This window comes from Oxyura jamaicensis, chromosome 4, assembly GCF_011077185.1.
Source record: "Oxyura jamaicensis isolate SHBP4307 breed ruddy duck chromosome 4, BPBGC_Ojam_1.0, whole genome shotgun sequence".
Taxonomy (NCBI): Eukaryota; Metazoa; Chordata; class Aves; order Anseriformes; family Anatidae; genus Oxyura; species Oxyura jamaicensis.
In genome coordinates this window covers 12767419-12789922 of record NC_048896.1, presented here as the reverse complement: position 1 = coordinate 12789922, position 22504 = coordinate 12767419, and the positions used below count along the sequence as shown (strand labels likewise).

Here is a 22504-nt window from a genome sequence, read left to right as displayed (position 1 = left end):
CTTCTTGTCAGGGCCAGATTCATCCCTGAGGGAGCCGTGCAGTTAAATCATCTGAGCTGGCTGAGAAATTGTAGCGCTTCTGCCTGTCCTGAGACTTGCCAGCATCCTACTCCTCTGCCTCAGCCCCACAGAGCCCGGGGAGGAGGGAAGATATCTCCTGGGCTACAGAAAAAGGCCCACTCTTACCTCGCCTGAGGTTGCTGTGACATTGTGAGCATCCAGACACACGTCTCCTGCCCCTGTCACTGCCAGGCTCTGAGGAGACATTCCTTCTCCCTCCAGCCAGCAGGCCCGCAGCCTTTGCTGCTGTGGGACTCCCAGGTAGTGGTAATGAATAATTGTCTTTTTTATTTTTATTTTTATTTTTTTTTTCCCTGAGTTGTGCAGGAGCACTAACAAAGCAGCACTGCACAGGTTTCTGTGGAGCCATTCATCATTCATAGCTGGGCTCACAGAACACTTCACAGCCGATTACAAGGTCCCACACGCAGGGAACAATGTGCTGCCTATCTGAAGTCACGCCTCAAGCTGGCTTCTGGGCACACCCGGAAGATGCTGAGGGCTCGGGGAATGAACAGAGCATGCAGCAACCGACCCCCCCCCAACCCAAAAGATGGTTCTCTCTGAAGAACTGAGAGGATGTTTGCTGGCTCCCTGAATGTTGTTATTGGCACATGCAGTAAAAAGTTGGCTCCAAATACCCCATTCCAGCTTTTCTTCTGAAATGACCTATAGCTAAGAGAAGGGCTGGTGCTGTAGCATGTGCCTTACAGGTAGCCACTCACACAGGGCAGCAGAAAAGCCACGGCCCAGCCAGCCTGGGCAGCTTTAAGCTGCTTCATGTGATCAGAACGGTGCAGAGCAGCCGGAGGATCCCAGTGACAGGGCCTTACAGTAAATAGCCTGAAATCCAGACTAACACCCACTGGTGTGCTCAGGTTTCAAGGCATCCTTCCACAACACCATCTATGCTCTGGGTTTGTGAACACCCCCCTGACACTGCTGAGGAGTGAGGCAGCATCCAGGCCGAGGCAGTGCCCCAGTTCGGACGTCTTGGCCTCGTGTGCTCAGCAAGAGCTCTCAAGAGCTTTTAACATCCCTTTTGAGCTGGTATTCTTGGCACTGGCTCCTAGAGCTATTTCTGAAACGATGCTACAAACCCTGGTGCTTCTAGTTTTGTCATCCCGGAAAGCCCCCGGGGAGAGGCGCACCTTGCACAGGAGCTCAGCGCGCTGCTTGCTCCACTTCGGTCACGCCGGTGCCTGGGGCTGCTTGTCAGCAAGCAACCCAAAAGTCCTGCCTAGGAAGCCCATCTCCTTTGCTCTTTAGCTTGGGTTTGGGAGAAATGGGATTTAGCCTGCAGTCTTCCAGCTGAGGCCTTTTAGGGACGGGGGAAACGCTATTGATCCTGTTAGCTCTCATCTGGTGTCGGCACTACCGTGCTATTTTCTAACACCGAGTCATTGCAAGTCTCCGTAATGACAAAAACCCATCGATTAAAAATTAGAACCTCTAACAACTCTCCCACAAACAGTATTTACTGTACCATACTTATTGTACCCTGGGAGGGGAATGAGAAAATAGCAGAAGACAGAATAATTTATAGTGATAAAATGGGTTACATTTTCATAAAAATTTTATTTTACTTTTTTTTTTTTTTTAAATAATTCAATGCACTGGCAGTATAATTAATCCCTCTATGAGAGACACAAATGTACCAGTTCAACCAATATTATTTGTACAGAGACATTGTGTTTAAAAACAACAAAAGTACATTTAAAATGTTTGTACATAAAGTATTACTGTTATTTCCTTTTTTTTTTTTTTTTCTGAAGAAGGAACAAATGTAAACAAAATGCATAATTGTGCAACACGTTGGAAATACAAAGCAAAACAGGCAAGATACAATTTTATACATATAAAGCAAAAGAAATCAAACTTTTGTAACTATACAACATTTCAGTAATTGCTTGACATTTTAACAGTTACCTTGGTCTGTACAAAACATCTTAACTTATGCTTAAAACTTTACAAGAATAACATGCTTGTTCAGAACAAAGACACCTTGTGGAATCGCGATGATTATTGATACGATATTTGCACACATGAGAAAAAAAAGAAGGCTACTTCAATAGTAAATAAAAAGTAAGAATGTAAGGTAAAGGGCCATCTAGTAAACTGTAATCTAATTCCAATAGCTAATTAAGTTGCACTGCAATGCAGAAATTAAATCTGACTTTTGCTGGAAGACCGTAAGGTCATCATGTTGCTCTGTTTCCAGGAACCAGATGAAAGCATATATAAATTTTCCTGATATTTTGGTTAGTTATACATGCGCACATACACACACAAAAGAAAAAATAAAATAAAGGAAAAAATAGCATTTGCCACAAAAACCAATAATGGTAGGCAAATGGACGCGCTTACTACACTGCTCCTAAGATGGCTTGGTTAAAAAAACAACAACTAGAAAGAGCAAACATCCACTGAGTTAGCCAGGGTTACTTTTCCTGAATCTTACTCGTAGTTTGCCTTTTTTTTTTTTTTTTTTTTTTTCATTTTGCCTTTTTTTTTTTCTTCTTTCTTTTTCTTTTTTTCAGAAGACAGGAAACAAATAGAATTGGGCCATTTAAAAAATACCGGGAGTGCTACAGCCAAAGATCAAACACAAACCGAAGGAGAGCTCAAAGCCAAAGCAAAAAAATAACCAGCTCTTTTGACTCGTTTTCACACTTTGTGATGATTTGCCTTAGGCCTTTGAATGTGGGTTTTAAAGAAACAGCATTTTAGATTCAGTAGAAGATATGCAATCCAGAGATGTCAAATATACAGACAGGAATAAATAATAATATATGTTATGGAATTACACGGACTGTCAGCTTGGATAAAATGTACATAATTTTAAGTGTCCTCAGATGATATGTATGGCTAAAATTAAACTCCTGATTGCATCCACCTGACGTATTCAGTGCCTGATTCTGCAATCTGGGGGCTGAGCACTAATTTACACAGTTACTCCTGTGGATTTCAGTGGAGCAACCTGTTGATTAAGATGCTCAAGGGAAGAATGGTAGAATTGGACGTGGATAAATATTTGCCAAGACTTTTAAATGTACAAAACCCATTTGGCTTAGAGAAGACACTTTAACCTGCTGCAATGTCGTTGAACTAAAGTAACAGATTCCATCTCTAGACTGAGAGCATTTATGACACATTTGAATTTATTTGCTATTTTTCTATGCAAGCTAATGCTGATGCCAGTAAATATTTAAACTCAGAGGTAATGAAATTGCAACATGCCTTTTAGTTAAAAACAAAACATAGGCAAACCTAGATGGCAGGCAGAAATTACCCTCCAATTCTTTTAGCAAGGATTATCTGGTGCTCAATCAGAACAGTTCAATATACACTCGGCTTCAGTATGTATTTATAAAGCTGCATTAGAGCATATAACAGTATGAAAAGGAAGAGGACTAGTTTTTCAGCTGGTGTAAATCAGCACTGACATCTATGGAGCTACTTAGAAGCACATCAGCTGAAGCTTTGGCCCACAATCATCAGAAACATCCAACTATCATTCACTCCATATGTAAAAACCTCAGCAGTGGAAGTGCAGAGTGAAAGTGTAATCGACATCAGATAAAAAGCTACCAGTTAGTCTCGTTTCTGACAATGCTTTTCCAGACTGTGTGGTCTAAAGCAGTTTTATGATGTGCTCCATACTGCATAGCTTTGCAAAGTACAGTATTTCCTTGCAGGCAAGGATTATGGTACATTAATCATTTCATTGGCATGATCAGTAAAAAAAGGCATGATGATAAAAGCTTTGGGAGTTTATCTGCATAGAGACATATTGGCAAAAATTAGTCTGGGGTTAAAGGGTTTGCTCCTCAGCGTGTGGATTCCTCATATTGGATTAACTCCACCGAAGCCAGTACTCCTACACCAGTTTACACCAGTTGAGGAACTTGTACTCTGCCTCTGCCATAAATAAAGTATGTCTGTTGTTCTCCACTATAGAGTAAATTCAAGGGTAAATGCCTCCTGCCAGTGGGTCAAAGCTTCTTTGGGTTCGTAACTCCACATTACTTGTCACTGAAGTCAGTGGTGGTTTCCCTGAGCAAGGGCTGAGCCAACATATGGTCTGGGCGAAGAGCAACTCCGCTGGCAGTTATTCCAGCACTAGTCTGGAGAACTTAAATTTCAGTGGGGTGAGAGCTCAGCCAGAACAGAAATGGGTGTAATTCCATTGAACTAACTGGGTTAATGCAATTGATGTTCTGGCCCAATAAGCTTAACGCTGATAACGCTATGCCACTTTTATTAGCCAGCTTCTCCTTTGATTAACAGGGCTCGGCAAGCTCAATAAGACAACAGCAGAATTTGGTCCAATGAATCCCACAAACAGCCAAGTTCTTTTACATTTCCTTAGCTCCCAGTTTGGTTCCTTTTAGTTACCATTATCCTTTAAAACAATGACTTTCCCTTTGGAATCCGACTTCTAACCCAGAGAAGGCAATAACTGAGTAGAAATTAGGGCTATTTCTACTTGGTGGATTTCAATGGAATTACAACAGGGTGATACTCACACAGCTGTGAGTAAACTCATATCCAGCACAGAGCTTACAGAGCTTGCATAGAGGGGAACTCGGTGAAAATCAAAGAAGAAAACAAGTCTCAAACAGCTGCATCATCTGCTCACATGGCTTATACCACTGGCATCAGCAGGACTCAGAGTCCTGTAAGCACAAGTGGTCCTGCGGACACTACAACTGCAATTGCCATTCAGCACACAGTGCCTTCGTTTTCTGCTGCTGCTGCATGCATCGCTTCTGTCGACTTGCTTGACGTTTCTGCACGCAGAGCAGGTGAAAGTGAGCACTCAGATCCAAGTCCTGTCTGCAGCCACGGAAGACCAAACCTAAAACCAAGGCAGTGCCACAGCTCTGTGGCACCCAGGCGGCAGGGCTGGGGTCTCTTGATCCTCCTGGGCACAGCGGTGGTCCCCTGCCGTGCCTTCTGCACCCCAGTGCTGTGGGCAGGGCTGGTGGGGATCCCACTGTGCAGACCTGTCGTCCAACACCCCGAGCAGCCTGAGGGGAGCTCTGCACTGCCCCGCAGCCTGTGGTAGGCAAGGTCTCTTCTCCAGCCTCTCTCCAAACACTGTGTGCACATCACTGCTTGAGCTGACTGCGGGGTCCACGGGCTTGGTCCTTGGTGAAGTTGTATGGGAAAAACGGTTTAACTCTCTGGTGACTTCAGGGCAGTGACAAACATTAGCTCTTTGTGACATGTGGTGGCACCCGGAGGCAGAGTAAGGAATTGGATGGGACAGTGCCATATTCAGACTCTGTATGATACTGTGGCATAAGTGTTATTACACAGCACACATCAACAGTAATGAATCCCCTTTCCACCTGAGCACACACAGGTTAAATTCATAGTGCCAGCCCACACCAAGTTGCCCCAGTTTCTTTAAACCACTCTTCACACCTTCACTATTACCTAACATGATTACAGTGTCAAGGAGCTGCCTGAGATGTTGATACCTACCCTGTGATTCTGAGCACACCTTATCTTTATAGTGTTTCTGTTGAAGCACCTACTGACACAGCCAAGTTTGGTTCTCATCTGACACCAGCATTATGCAGCAACTCATCTGCATCTGCATTTGCTCTTGCTTCTATCTGGATAGCCACAGGATCCCGCCCGCTGTACGTGAGATCTGGACTCGGTGTCTTCTGACTTCAACAGCTACCACCACGGGTTCAAGCTGGTGTAAGATGATCAGAATCACTGATCGTGAAAGACAACAGAAATAGACAAAATGTCTTGGAAACAGAATAGCTAAAGTAAAGCTACCAAGAGGCAGGTCGGCACACAACACTGTAGAGATGGTGGCTACTCTGTAAGGCAGGCAGAAACACTTCGTGTTCAGGAGCAAGGGAGTTTCAATAGCGAAGAAGAGCCTAACTGAGCTTTTAGCCTACACATATAGGCTACAAAATATCAGGTGATATCTCTAAAATGTCACTGTATCTAGTGAAATATATATATGTGTATATATATATATTTATCTCTCTCTATATTGTCTATGTCATTAGACAATACAGAATGCCTGTATGCATTGCCGTGCCCCATGGTTTGGCTATATCACGGAAGTACAGAAGTATTAGAAATAGACAAATTGAGCCCTCCCAACATTAACAAGCCTTGTGTTGCACCTATAAGACAGTATGTAAAGCTGGAAGATGTCATCAGGACAGGGGACTGGTTTCTCACTCACTTCCCCTCTGCCTCACACCCACTGCTCTCTGCCGAGGTCAGGGAGGTGCCGCGGGAGGCAAAGACCCTTTGCACCGACACTTTGGTCCTTGGGCCTGCCCACGTGTAGAGCATTTCCACACTTGGCTCAAAATGACAAATTAATTTTCTTTGGTGACCTGTGAAATATTTTTCCTTTCTTAAAATTTCAACTCGCTGGTCTATTGCAGATGAGTTAACCTTGTGAAAAACGATACGCTGACAGCACAGTCAGAAGTGACGCTGACTTCAGGGAGCTGTTGCTGCTTTCTGTCACGCCTTCATTGCTTGCAAGGAGACAAAAGATGCAAATAGGACTACACACAAACCGCAGAGGAACACATTAATAATCCTACCACCACTCAGCACTGGTAAGAGCATTTCCTCTTTAAGGCTACCGCATCATTTCTCCTATGCTATGAAGTAATGAACACATACTTTTGTCGCAAATCCACATCCAAATCCACACATATGTGGGCATGCACATGTGAGTGTGCCTCAATATTGTGTGTAGTGGAGCTTCTCCTGAACTGAAAGCAAAGAAGCCTAGTAATATCTAAATCAGAATCATTTACTGGCCCCATTTCTTTCAGTATTTTAAACTGCAATCCCGAAACTGATCATTGGATTTAAGCAGCATTAAATACTGATAAAAATACAATGAAAATATTTCTTCCAAAGTACCTAAAAACTTACCAGAGGATCTAAACTATTATAATGGAAGAACATCATAAAATCTGTGGAATTCAAAATGCATAGAAAATAAGGTCAAGATTAAATTTTCTCTGATTTTGTTTCTTTCGGAGGAACAAAGATCTTAACCTTTATTCTTCAAAAAAAATGCACACCACTGAAATCAACAGACCTGCCCCTATCTTTCAAAGGAGGTCATCATGACACAGTATATTAATGGAAGCTATTTAAATAATTAAAAGTCCAAAGACCATATAAGAAAAATTGAAGTGAAGCTATAAAAAGCAAGCTGGGAAGGTTACCACCAACAATATCAACAAAAAGGCTGCAAGCTAAACCAGAATGGCAATAAAATATAAAATAAAATAAAATAAAATAAAATAAAATAGCACAATTATTAGGCCAAACCTAGCTATCCAAACTCAGTGTGAACTGTTTAGATTGTTAGTTTGCTAGAATGGGAAGTGTGCTTTGTCCTTGCAAAGGAGCCAATGGAACACAGCTGCAACCAGTGATCAGCAGGACATGGTCAAGGGGAACACAGCCCATATGGGATGCAACATCTCAGGCTTTCCCTTTGAGCCATGCTCTCATGGACAAAGTTTTCTCAACGCACATCTCATGGCTAGACATAGTTACTGCAGTCAAAGCAGGACATGCTGCCTGCACGTTGTCAAATACTTCACTTAAGACCTGCTGCAGCTCTTGACATGGAGGTTAAGTGCTATGTAAATGCCTCACTCCAGCACTTAGGACTTTGCTGCCCTCACATCTTGTACTGATAGAGCTCCCAAATGTTTGCGTGTAGCCCTTTGCTTGCATGCTCCCTTCACTGCTGAGCTATGGATATTGCTCCAAACCTCCTGAAGCATGGGACACAAATGACAGCCTTGTCAGCTCTGGCAATGTTTTATGAAGCTTGGTGTCCATCTTAAAGCCCAGCTGCAGAAATCGAGAGATTACATCAGGGTCTCAGCCTCTCACTATTAAAACCAAGTATGTCATTTCTGGCCAAGAGCATGCTTGAAAAATGCCTGAAAACATGTCTTGAAATCAGCTTCAAAGCTCATTATCTGTAAGGCAATGAAGGAACCAAAAATAAAATTATATAATAATTTTTAAAAGCCATGATTTGGAGCCAATCTTGTAATTTTTGGTGCTCGGTTCATGACTTTGAATGCCTGAAGTGGGCAGTGTTAAGAGCAGACAGCAAATGCCCAAGCAAACACATGCTGCTTCCCTGTGGATCGAAACAAACAATCTCGTTTGATTAACTCTGCTGGAAATAATATTTTAAAGGGTAAAATGATTCCACAAAGATGACATGTTAGCATTTGAAATGAGATGAATGCAGTGCCTGTAAAAGTGCAATAATCCTTAATAACTAACCCAAAAGAAGCATCATCCCCAGGGATAAGAAGGTAATTCACTCTCCATATTTAATTTGTTTCTAAGCTGCTTTTGAAACAAGATTGCTAAACAGTAAGTTGGCTTGGGATCTAGGCCTGACTGCTGGACTTACTGTAATTGTGCCATTGACTCAGCATACATTCCAAACTAAGTCACAGGATGCAAAATCAGGTGGGCTAATTCCTTAAGCTGTTTAAGCAAGAGATTGTGGATACGAGGTAAATTTAGAGATAGGAGTCTGTTTACTGCAAGCAACAGGCGGAAGATAACATGCTGTCTTCCCTGAGTGACTGAAACTCGTTCTTTGAACAGTCTTGTGACTAAAGATCGCATTTCAAGCCATATCTATTTTTCATAAATTCATGGCAGTCTAGGGTTTCAGTCTGCATTAAAGGAAACAGTGATGACAGCACACTTAATTGGACTGAATAGTTACCGAATCTCATCAGCAAGATCTTGCAAAGGGAATGGAAAACTCTGGCTTGTGACAAAACCACCCTGGCACTGCTTCATCTCCAGTACTCACCCTGGTCAAAAATAATACTGGAAGTGTTTGTTTTGGTTTTAAAACATTTTGTTTTTAAAAAGCAAAACAAAACGCCCTTCTACAGTTCTTAATTGTTTTCCTCTTGTGGTTTTATTCATTAGCTACCGGGACCAGAATAAGCGTGACAAATGCTGTCGGATTCATGTTTCAGCCATGTCACCGAAACCCTCCAAGAGGAGATAAGGGCGTATCACCCACTTCAGGAACAGGAATGTGCAGATAATGCAGGATGTGCGTGTTCTGCAAATGGCTTTTGCAGACAACCCTAAACTGTATGATTCCTCCAATGACACACCTTGACTAGAGTTACAATGCAGTCTTCTGGAACAAAAAATCAGCAATTACTGATTTTTAAGGAAAGGTAACTTAGGGAAATAATACACAACAGCTACAGTAACGTTGGTCTTAAATGTGCACTGGGCAGAGTCCTTCAACTGCTCTTATTGCAAATATCCAAGGCCTGCTCTAAAAATCATAACAGTCTGAACCTTTTAAATGCAAATTTGTCCTATTTATCTGGTCACAACCCAGTGAGTAGAATCCAATAACTCACCAGATTAAAGGATATACAGGATTATATAGCAGAAGGTAATTGCAATTAACTAATATCTGGATGGCATTTAATACACACATTGTATTATTTCAATGAGATGAGACAGAATAATATTTACATTGCTATGAGCATTTTCTGTTTATAGAAGTGGAATTTACAGTTCAGTAAGGTATGCAGGCATTACATCAAGAATGAGATGAGACCATTTAAAGTCTTGTGAATTATTGATATAAATTCATTTTGTTTTGTTTCATGCACCAGCGCTTCTTGCAGTGGCACCAGAAGAGCAGTGCAGTTTATAACAAGGGAAAAAAAAAAAGAAGAGGAAAGAGCAAATGTGAAATGGTGTAATTTATTCACAATTGCTTGGAAATTCTATCTGAATTGTCTCATTATTATTCACACATTAGAAGAATGGTCCAAAACATGACAGCATGGGTAAATAGATGCAGAGCTTAGAAAATAGGTAATTTGACTGAAGTATTCATGGCCATTATTAAACAAATGTTATATTGCTTTTGGGTAAATCTGTTGATTTTATTTAATTTGTCATTGTTTTCATGATAGCAAGGTAATACTATTTGTTTCTAATGCTCCGAAATGAACAAAACAGGTGTAAATTGATGCCACACGGAATTATAATGTTTCAACAGTAGCTGGTTAGTTAAACTTCTAGAGAGTTTCATAAAGAATCTGCATACACTTATTAATGGATTTTTACATACAATATCAATGCTTAGAGTGTAGCATTCCTGTTAAAATCTGCTTTCACTGAGTCACTATGCAAGAAGAGATTGTTCCATGAAGAAAAATCTTGGATGAGTATTTGTTTGAGACTAAACAGCAAAACTGAAAGAAAAATCACAGATTTAGTAAAGAAATGGTAGATGAGACTATGAAAGCTAATATTCTGAAATTGCCTAAAAACTGCAATAAATTGTGCTGCCTACTGAAATTATTAAGCCAACAATAAACAGGTAGAATGGAATATCAAAACCTCATTGCATAGTGTGTCATCTTTCTTTAATGAGGCATTCCTTCAACCTTTTACCTCTTAACACCTTTGGTGATCTTACATTAGGTACCTGTAAGATATTCAATGTTCTCTTTTAGAGATTAAGCCTACAGGAAGTATGAAATCTTAGCAACATACTGTGTAAGGTAATGATGCCAGAATTAAGTGGCGAAAAGCTTGGTTCAGGTTCAGAAGATGATTGTGAGTGAATAGCTATAACTTCTACTAATTTATTTCAGAAGGGGCTTATCATATATACCCTCAAATATTTAAGACTGTTTGTACTATTTCTCAGGAATCCATATCTTCTCAAAGTGCTTTTTTGTTTTCACTTGAAGGCAGCATGGACTTAAAACAATACTGCAGGGAATGTACCGTTCCATAAAGCACATAAGGATGGCAGGATCCAGGAGACACAAGGCATAGAAAATTGTCGAAAATGATTAGGTGGTACAACACATACTGCTCTTGAGTCATAAGTTCCATTTATGGTGACTTCTACTTCCAATAGATAGGATATTAAAAAAGGCAATAAAAATGAAGTTACATGAATAAACTTCCAGAAATGAGTGGAGTTCCACCAGTGATCGTCTGTGCGCTGGTAGAGGTAGAAGAATGGGGATGTTATGAGCAGGGCAGCAGTCACTACAACAAATGAGCCTCAATGCGGAGCCAGTGGAGTCCTTGGCGAACGTAACGAACCAGATTGGTCATACTGCTGTGTTGTGTTAAGGGTCCCATCACTGAGTCCAGGTCTACAAAGAATTCTGCAATACACAGGAAACAGAAGTTATTGTGTCGGGCAGCAGAACAGAAATACACGTATTACCACGATTTCGCGTGCAGGAGCAGATGACAACCAACAAGCCCAACCACCAGTGGCTGAGACCTTGCTTTCTCACCCTATTGAACACCCAGCGTGCGGCATGTGGCCAGCTGGCACCGTGTAGGCTGTGGGTTTGGGTGCCAGGTACAAAAATATTATCAATACTTCTTCAACAAGTGAGCGCTGCTTTGAGGTCTTCTATCCAAGTATTGACAGCCTGACCCTGGTCAGAGTGGGAGCTACAGCAGTATCACAGCACAAAGTGATTTGGCTGGAGGCAAGCATATAATGAAAGCTTAGGGCCATCACCACTACGTTAAGATGCTGCAGATAGCAGTTACTTTTCATCTTCCTTCTTCTTTTATTCCCCTCCTCCAGTGCGAAATCAATAAATTTAGGGGAGGAATAACATGCTGTCTTGCATTCTAGTGATCTCATTCTGGGCTCAAATAAATAATAAATACTTTAAACACTGAAAATTCACCTTAAAGCCTAATTTCAGTTTAACAATCTGAAAACACTTCTCAAAAAAGCTCTCGAGTGATAAAGCGCCGATAGTTTTCTCCTGTAGAGAAAAAGTGCTGCTATCTTTGGAAGCTTTAAAAAAATACCTCATTTTGTAAAGTCAGCTGAGAGCTTGACATTATAAATGGTGAACAACACTCTCGGTGATCCACCAGGATCCAGCAGATGGGTTGGCTTTGGGAAGTCTGCCATTTACAGGTTTTGTGACAAACTCCATCTCTTCTCCCTCGCACTCGGAGCCTTACTGACACACGGAAATCCACCCAGAGGTACGTGGCACTACGTTCCCACCGTCCTTTTCAAACCAGATCAGTTCTGCTGCTCTCCCTCTTGGTATGCTTTTTTATTTTAATGGCACATCTTTTGTCAGGCTGACAAGTAAGGCTTCTGTGTCCAGCTCAGAGCCAGCTGGACAGGAATCAAGTCCAAACTGGGAGCGTGCAGGCACACTTAGAGGAGCACAAAACCTAAGCTGACAGCCGTGCACAAGGGGAGGCTTCACAGCTCCTATAATGTGGAAGAGAGCTCCTGTATCTGCATGGGCATGACCTAAGAAACATCTATGACAGCAGTGAGACCCAGAGGTAAAGGCTATTAGACATTACAATGATGGGGCCACATTTTTCTCCCAACCTGTGTTGTTAGCTCATCAGGGACAAGGCCATGGGCAAGACACCCCCTGTGATTCAGAAGACAATAGAAACAATGAGAGTTGACCACAAAAAAAGAATGTGTCTAGATCTGTTTTATCTGTTTTCTTGACAGAAAATTTGTTTTTCACTTAAATACTTTCCTTTTTCTTCTTTCTTCCTTCCTTCCCTTTTTTTTTTTTTTTTTTTTTTTTTTTAAGAGGGGGGGAAGAGAAGAGGGGACCACTTTTACTTCCAGGGATTTAGGGATTTTTATTGTTTTTAAATGATGAACTGACTGCCCAAACCCCTAAAATAGAAACCAGGAGACCTGTTCTTTAGAAGTAGCCATGAGATAAAGGTGAGTCCTGTCCCAGCCAGCAAGATACCAGTGTTCTGAATGATGTGAGAGATGCAGGCAACAACTGCTAAAAGTCATTACAGGTAGATTTCTGAAACTCTGTCATTTCTCATGTAATAATGTCTTAAATATAACCTTCTCTAAACGAATCCATCATGTGATATAATGAAGGCCATCACAGCAATTCTTATATATTCTTCTTATACTATACATTTTCGAATTGCAGTTTAATTGTGTTTAAGTATGCAACTTTAATCTAGTATTTAATTAAAAATGAGGTATCTTTTCGGACAAAATGTAAAGGCAGACACACTATAGCATGTATGAAACTCTGATCTCTCTCTCCAATGGATTATAACACTTAAATGAAATTTGAAGTAACATGAACTTTCCATTCATTGTAACAAGGCTGCAGTTTGCAAAACAAGATATGAAGGAACAGGGCACAACCCTACATATCTTGCTCATGTGAGAAACTCTTATTTATGCAGCCAGTCCCACTAAAGTCAAGGGGACTGCTCATCTGAATAAAGATTACTCCTATATGGCTTTGCAGAATTAGGCTTATCTGATTGTAAATCAAAAGGAGAACAAAGAAGAGCACAGGGGGAAAGAGGCAGAAAGAGTCAGCAGGTTTTTTCTCGTCCAGCTCTAGGACTGATAACAGCAGTGGCTGGGTACATTTTCTGTCTGCTGGCTGAATGCCTGAGCTATTTTGATTCAATACCAAGCAGAACATTTAACAACTCCACAACACACAGGGCTAATTACAAGATTATCACCATCTTTCTCCTATCAGAGCATCCTTCTGCATTCCCACTGTAATATTCTGCAGTACATTTGACAGGGAATCACTTTCACACTTTGCGAAAATGGATGCAACTATGGAAAAAATCCAAAACGCTACTAAATTAACCAATGCGAACAAAGGCGAGAAGCAGTGGGGAGGACTGGACAGAACTTCTATTATTGTTCCTCATCCAGGGATAGATCATTATGACCCACCATTCAGACATAAAACCCTATAAATCTCACGCTTGGTTTCTCTAAATCAGTGGAAATTTGCCACTGACATTAATGGGAGTAAGATCAAACTGCACGCAGTGAGCACGTTTGTCAGGAAAAGTCAGCCATCTGAGATCTCAGTATAATTTAAGAGAATGAGCCAATTCACAAAGAGAATATTTCCCAGTTAGGCTCTGCACCTCCAGTGTCAAAGAAAGCTTTGTCAATGATTTGTGTAAGCCCAAGGCTGGAATCTGAATAATTACATTATCATGGGGCAGTTCACAGATGGCCAAAAATAGGCCGTATTTGTCCTTCAGTTACATCTCTGCAGCTCCACTACACTCGATATAACCCATGCACAAACTGCTTGGCAGAACTCCTTTGAAATGACTGGGGTAAAGACTTACATTTTGCTGTTAGGAATAAGGAAGCGTATTTGCAATCCAACCACAGGAGAGCCAAGGCTGTGGTTTGCAGTGGACATGTCCTAACCAGCTTCCCTGCATAAACATAACATCTAATGTTTGCTTTTCATCCTAACTAGCATTTGAAGTCTTAAACTGGTTGACAGAGCAGTCTGAAAATAACCTTGGTGCTCTATGTGGCGCTGAAACTGTGAATGAATTTGCAGACTCAAAAGCTCTCATCACTTGGAGCTCATGCTCACTAAATTATTTGCCAGCTGCTCTGATAACCCCACGTTCAGCGTGTTACACATCCCCCCTCTGTGCTTGACAAGACAAGATACGCCTTGGCTGCAGTGACCAGCAAGCAGATTTGGTCTGTTTGCTCAAGCTGTCGCAGTTGTGCTCTTAGATGTGGCGGTGCTGGGCCCAACCCTCAATAACGCCTACGAGAATGGAAAGAAAGCTAAAGCAGATGAGCCAAGGGGAACAAGGAAGAAGCCATGCAGGGCACCTTTATTCTCCTTCGTCAGCTTGTCAGCCATGTCCCAGTGCTCGTAGCTCCGCAGGACGTTGTTGGTGATGTTGACATGGCTGGCAGCCATGTGGTGGATGCGCTGAGGGATGGTGATGGTCCCTGCCGACGAGGAGCCGGCGGTGCCCATGCTGCTTCCAGCAGAGCTGACGGGGGATGGGCTCAGGGACATGGGCGACGGCGTTTCTGTGCTCCTGCGAGAGACAAAGGGAGAGTGAGACCCCCTCGCACACAACCACTTTGTTGCCATCCTAAGAAAACTTAAAAAATCAACTCCACACACCAGTGAGGAGAGGATGTACAGTAGTATCTCCTGGTTATATGAGAGGGAAGAGCTTATAAACTGGGACTGACTGAAAATAAATAGTGATTTAATTCTCTCTACAAATGAACCTGTTATTTAAAAAAAAAAAAACAAAAAAAAAAAACACAAAAAACAAAAAACACATCTATCAAAAAAATAGAGCAATCTTTCAGAGAAAGAAGTATCTCATAGCTGTAACGATTTTTCTACCTGCTGCCAGAAGCTGCTATGGCAGTTAGAAAACACTCAATGTACAATATTGGCTTATTATCAAAGCATTTTGTGGAAACCACAATGACAGTTTGCTCCAAATACAGTCACCACAATAAGTAAAGTGCAAGTCTTAAAAGCACCCTGCAGAGCAGTATTAGGAGCTGAGGGTACTGCAGGATTATGAATATCTCCATAGGATTCTTTAAGACTGGCTATGGAGATTTGTTTCTAATTGCCTACAGTTCATCCACACAGCTTTATACAGAGCAGTGTTTTAAGTTACCTACTTAGTGCAGCACTAATGTTCTAGTATAGATTTTCCTTTAATTCCACCACCAGCAATTAGGAATCACCTGCTGGCTGCAGGCAGCGTGGAGGTCAGCACAGCAAGCTCGTGTCTGGAGCTGTGCGGCGCTGAGTGCTCACAGACAGCTGTTCTCTTTGAAAACTGGTTTCAGAGAACAAGATTAAGGGTTCCAAAAATCTCCTCTTGCCCCCCTTTGGAAGCACTTACCTAAACAAATGCACTTGTTTTGCTGTGGAGCACACTTGAAATGCGGGGCCGAGATGCTCCCGGTGCTCTCTGCATGAAGCAAAGCCACCAGGGCTCCCCTTGAGCAGTGGCCACCTGCCTCACGCTGTTTGACAGCATAAAGCTCGCTCAGACTTGTTATGGGCCTGATCCATTGCCCAGGATGGAAACGCTCCTCTTGGCTTTATGAACTGCTCTCGGTGGTCCTAAACACGAAGCGTAGGCACAGACCTGCTGTGCTGACACCCTGCAGGTGCTGTAGGACAAACTCTGCCACCATGGCACAGCACTGGGCTAAAAGGCATTTATGGCGACAGCTTTTACTGCAGGTTTTCCAGCAGTGCCCTGCTATTCCCTGTGCTTAACAACAGACTCGGCAAGATGTGATACGTCCTTTCTCCAGAGCTAGAGAACAAGTTAATTCAGCAGCCAGTAGCTTTTTACACAGCTTATGTGTTATAGCTTAAGCATGTCCTACGGCACAAACCTTTTATTTTTAAGTCTCAAAGCATCCCGGTTACTTGACACGCCACAGCGTCTTTAATGCACAGAAGAGCTGAACTATACTCGATTAGGTCTGGGAGCAGTTAAAAATCATAAGTATCTGAGGGGACCAGGAGTATTTTGTTAGAGGCACTTACAACAAGCTGACGCACTTCTGCCAAATAAAGCACATTGTTCATTGGATTTACCCCGTTGTGCACGGCCATTATTACTGTGGTGAGTCTATTAAATCTCTCTATTTTGTGCTTTCTGTCGCTAGAGGTGGGAAACATTTCTGTAATGAAACCAGGGAAAACTTGTTTCATTGCCAGCCTGGAACTCAGGCCAACTTCGTAGAGGTTCACAATCCTTTCAAACAAAAGTGGACAGGAATTCCAGTGAGCCAAGCTGAGATTTTGGATGGCTTGAGATCCTGAGCCAGACAACACTTCATGGCGATAGATAAGCTTTGCTTTGTTCAAAAAAGGATTTAAGAATAGCCTGATGCCTTCCCTTCTTGAACCAGACTGCTGCTCTGTCTCCAGCCACACCCTGACAGTGTTTGGTCTCTCTGTAGTGTGATTTCTCCTCCCACCTGGTACAAATTTGCAGGACAATAAAAAGGATCTGTAGAGCCAGTAGCCCTGGGGAAGGCAAAGCACGTGCTATCAGTGGCAGCATCAGGCCCACAGTAACCCCTGAGACCACTAGGACACACCTGGGATATACGGCGGCTGAGTCACCTGGAGGGCAGAGGGGTCAGAAGGCCTGGAAGTGGACTGAGGTCTTTGTGTGTTGGGTCACTGGTGGCCTAATAACACCACTACAACAAGACCTTGTCATATGTAGTTATTCTTACATGTCAAGTGCTTCTTTCTCGGAATAAAAGACAGGTATAGCCATTTCTAAAGGAACAAAAGAGACATGATGCTCCAGTGGTCTACTTTGGCACTAAAACTGGACGTAGACACTTACTGTATTATATTGCCACACAAGGTTTCACTCACATTTAAATGCCTTCATAAACTGGCATAACAGAATGGAATAGTTCAGTTGGAAGGGACCATCCAGTCCTGACCATTTCAGGGCTAACCAAAAGTTAAAACATGTTCTTGAGGGCATTATCCAAATGCCTCTTGAACACTGACTGGCATTGGGGATCAACCACCTTGCTAGGAAGCCAGTTCTATTTACCACCCTCATGGTAAAGACATTTTTCCTAGGGTCCTGTCCAAACTTCTCCTGGTGCAGCTTTGTGCCGTTCCTACACTTCCTATCATTGGTTACCAGGGAGAAAAAACTGACATCTTCCTCTCAACTTCCCCTCCTCAGGAGTTTGTAGAGAGATTTTTCGGATGATTTAATTTTGGAACTGCTTTTCCAATGCTAAAATAGATTTTCAGTTTTTGTTTAAAGCTTTTTCTTTTCTTTAGTTTTTGTTACAAACTATACTCAATTATTTACACACACCCACTAAGATATTTTAAATTATGTAAGAATATTTTTCTTCAAGAAAAATGTCGTAATTTTTGACTTTGCACTGATTCAGAACAAAGTCTGTATGAAAACTTCAATTCTTTGTGTGCTAACTTTCAACCCCTTCTACAGCTGTATTACTTTGTTTCCTTAGCTGGCTCCTCAGGAGTGCCTAACAGTCATTTCTTCTTATGAATCACCAGAAAGGGACCATTAACAATAATCATTTTCAGCCTATTCCTATAAAGAAGGAAAGAAAGGTAAGGTCCTTCTCCTTTGTTTTATCTGTATGTGTGACCAGGAGAAGGAGCAGGGAAAATGTGTGCCAGGTGGAAACGGATGCCACAAGATATAGGCAAGGCTGCAGCAGCAATGCACCTTCACTGAACAGCAAACCATAACTGCATCACTCCAGTTTCACATCTGAAGCAAGGATGTTTTAACATCAGTAGAAAGCTTCTGATAATTGGTTGACTAAGCGCCCTAACATTTTTACCACTATTATGCCTTCAGTTTTATTCAACAGCACTTACCATATATCAATGAAAAATTCATTGGTCTTTCATTACTGAACGAATCATTGAAAAATCATTGCAATGAAGGTTAACTTTCCTTTGGCTTCCTGAAATGACATGGTACTTGCTAGCTAATTAACAGATATTTTTATGGCCTTCATTTGGCTGGAGAAGCAAACTGTCAAAGAACTCAGCACAGCCCCACCACAGCTGATTTTAGACTTAGGGGAGCTTTGAACAAAGAAGGTGTGGTTCAGCTCTTCCTTCCCACCCACAGTGGATGGCTTACACGGGTTAATAATTTAGCCCAGTGGAAACATATCTCCAAAAGCCAAAGGCAGCTGTATTGAACATCACCCTCTAAGATCAATTTTGTTGCCCAGAAGAACATTTTCTACCTGCTGGATATTTGCAACATACCTGTAGCTCCCAACCACAAATCATGGCTTGACCTTTGCCTTTAAAGATACCAAAATATTTCCCCTTCCCTCCCTCAGAAACAGTTGTTCCCAGACAGAAATACTTAGCAAAAAATACTCACTTTCCATTGCCGCCCCAAGGTGAGGGGGCCTGTGAGGCTTTTGAAGAGTTCTGCAAGTACAAAACCGAAAGGTAAATAAAGGAGATGTAAGATGAAGTACGTGAATACTGATGACTAAAGGTTCAACACTCCCTGTTTTAGTTGGAAGAGCTGCAGTGCATGTAGCAGAACAGCAGCCTTGCACATCACTCTCGTAATTAAATGGCTGGTGGGTGACAGGTAGGTTCCAACCAGCAGCATAAAAGACACTTGATGAAATATACGGCAAAGCCCTGGTAAAATCAGACAGAGTTTACAAAGAATTGGTTTAATTACCACTTAAACTTATTCTACAAAGTCAACTCTTTGGAGTGCAAATGACTCCTTATCTTTAGGGACCTGCAATTTTTAATCAGAAACAAAAGGAATTCTTGTAGATGCCTTACCAAAATGCAATTCCCCCAAGTTACAAGGGAAGGTGACTTGGGATTCAGATAGAAATAAAACTTCTAAGTAAGGATCTGCTTGAATGCTCTTATTTTTATGCATTTTATCTGCACAAATGGACTTGCCTTACCTGCTTACTCTATCTGCCTTTCACATCTGTGTAGCACCTTGTACAACCCAGTACAAAGGCTGCCCAGCAACAACAAACCACAGATTTTTCCAGTCTTGTTCAGACTGGATAGTATCTTTTCTAGTTCCTGTAGAAAGTGGTAGGATCAGGGCTGAACCTATCTGTGTGTGCTCTCTGAAAACAATCACTCTGAGCTCCCTTGCAAAGAAGTCAGCACACAGTAAAAATTCAATCAAATTTTACAAGTTCTCTGCAAGTAATACAAGTATTACTGTTATTATTACAAGATTCATTTGATTACTATAATCACAATGTTGCACATAAGGCACAGAGATCCAGTGGAGCACAGAGCAGACAAGGGACATGCAGCTGACTCTGTCAGTAAAATCCTATGCTCGACTTCTAAAACATAGCTGAATTTGCCAAACAGGATTGACCAAAGAAGAAAACACTGCCCAAACCATAACACTGGCCATGGTTATATGTTCCTGTATAGCATGCCACTGCGTATTATGAAAGATGTGAGCATGAACTGGAACGTTCTGTCCTACAGAGCACATGTACTGTGTATTTTTGTCACCCACTCATACATAAGAAAGAGGGAGATGCTGAACTCCCTTGGAAAGCCTTCAGAGATGAAGCAGCAGCTTTGAGATTAGTTTCTACTGTCTGGGGATTGTTCCCAACAGTGTCTGGAGAGAGTATCTCAAAACTGGATCTTGATGGGAGGTAGTTATTTGACAACTAGAATGTTTGAAATATTTTTGCTGAGGACAACACATTTTCAAAAAAGTTAAACATCTTCCTGAAATTCATATATGGAATGAAAAAAAGGATGTCACTTTTGCTGATTTAAAAAAGTTTGATTTCCGTTTTAAACATTTATCTTTTTCGCTATATTATAACTCAAGTTCTCTCTAAATTTCAAATTTATTTTTATGATTAAAAAGTTGTTTTCTGTTTTGAAATGTCAAAAATACCAATCTGAGACTTTTAATTGGAAATTAATCAGAACCAGTTCTGTCCCCAAATGGTTTCAATTTGGACAAAGTGGCAGCTATGAGGAAGAATATGAAAAACAATTATATAAAAATAGTCCTCTCCAGCTTTGCTGTAAACAGTGGGTTGCTTTTCACAATTAAAATGGTGCAAAACTTTGAATAACAACTCTATTAAAATAGTTAATCCATTTAATTTGTATTACAGATTCTTGCCAGTGAGCAGAGAACATTGTGCAGCAACACAGAACTAATACAAACTTAAGAGCTCCCATTCTTGTCTTTGCTCCATGGATGTCTTGCCTACAAAAAGGTCCTGAACATATGATCTATATAAACTCAAACACTATTTCTAGTAAATGTGTTACAGTGGCCCATAGCATATGCACAGTAACATTAGCTGAAATATTCAGCTTCAACTGGAAAGCCCCAAATCATCTTTTTTTGGTATGCCTATTTTATTACATTTTCTTCCCCCTCTTATTTTCAGCTACATTAAAACATTTTCTCCATGCAGATGCAGTAAAATGGTCATATGCTGAGAGTAATAATATGTTCTTCATTGAGTATGTACTCTTTTCTTTGCACAGCTAGAGAAAGCAAAGGGGCTCTAAGGGAACAGAAAATCACCCCACTTTTTATTTTTTTTTTAAAGAAATCATTGCTTTCTGAAGTTAAAGTTTAACAAATGATTTATCTAGTAATCATTTTTGCAAGAGACAGCCTATACCCATCCTGGATAAAAGCTTAAGTACAAGGAACGCACTTCATGAAAATGCTAGGGCTATGAATGTGTCTAGTTGAAATTTTATTGTGCAAATCCCTGACTGAAAACTCACTGAAGACAACAGAACTCCTAATGACTTCGGGGCATCTTCAATTGAGGCAGAAGATGAGGAGAAATATTACTGAAGTTACAGACTTATATACACACAGAGAACAACAGTGCAATCAGGGCTGAATGGTGGCTCCTAGCTTGATCATACTGGAATTTTACAACAGAATAACCATTTTATGACTATTTGCATGAAAATATTAAATCTGCAGTGGTAGAATGTTTAGTGGTTTGCAGTACTAATATGTCAGAACCTGGGCCAAATTCAAAGAGGCTGAAAAAAAACAACAACAAAAAAGACCAATGGGCTGTCATACCAGTACAATTACTTAAGTACAAAATAATATATAGTAATCAAGTACAAGAATTAATGTATTCTTCAAACAGCATTAGCTAGTGAAATATAAATATTAAAACCTTGGGAGAACTGAAGAAAGATTCTGTTCTCTCAAATTAGAGAAAGTGAGAACTTGTTCTTACACTGGATAAACAGCATTTGACAAGGTAAAGGAAAACATCACTGAGTCATAACAGTCACTTGGTCTCCACTCTTTCAAGGCAAAAGAAAACTTTCAAGATTTATGCAAGATTATCTGAAGTTCCCCAGAAATAAAAGGAGAGTGCTAAAAGCAGCTCCTATTGAGCCCAAGCCGCAAGGCGGCAAGCGGACTTATGCTGGAGATAGCTGATGTCAGTTAAAGAGTCTGAAAAATCTGTGAGTGTGCAATAAGATTCGGCTTATCTAGCTGAATTTAAATTTAAATTTAACTAAGTAAAGCCTAAATAATTGCTTTATTGTGGTTCATTGGGGGTCAGTTCATAATCACTTGCACATTGAAATCTTGAAAGAATCATTTTCCTTTACAGAAACTTGTATAAACATTACATGGCGTTGAGAATAATGTTATTTTAGTAGAGTTGCTGAGCATGGCCTTTTGAATCAAGTGACTAATCCCCAAATCCCCCAAATCACTTCTGTCCCCACTCCCTAGCAGCCATCCTGCCTGCATTTCCCAGGGGAGAGGTTAAATGTGGGACTTCCGAGCCTTGCAGTTATACTTGTGAGAGCTCTGACTGCTGGTATGAATTTCATTTCACATCAATAAATTAAACAGAATAAAGATTACCTTAAAATATTCCATCAGAGATCTGGAGTACTTCATAGCATGGTCCTTCTTTAGTTTAAACATTCTCAAGTAGAGAAGTGATAAGCATCGGTAGCTGCGGTAATTAGGAAAGGAT

General features: G+C 41.1%; 1 protein-coding gene across 6 annotated transcripts in view; it reads right to left on the bottom strand.

Moving 5' to 3' along the window:
• Positions 1-1623: 1623 nt before the first annotated feature.
• AFF2 (AF4/FMR2 family member 2) overlaps positions 1624-22504 on the bottom strand; it is a 366303-nt gene continuing 345422 nt past the window's right edge. For all 6 annotated transcript variants that reach the window (XM_035326403.1, XM_035326404.1, XM_035326405.1 and 3 more), the window contains exons 18-21: positions 22390-22483; positions 18874-18923; positions 14789-15003; positions 1624-11288 (exon numbers count right to left, since the gene is read on the bottom strand). In XM_035326403.1, coding sequence (XP_035182294.1) covers positions 11167-11288; positions 14789-15003; positions 18874-18923; positions 22390-22483 — 481 coding nt within the window. In that variant the 3' untranslated portion in view covers positions 1624-11166. The remainder of the gene's footprint in view (positions 11289-14788; positions 15004-18873; positions 18924-22389; positions 22484-22504) is intronic.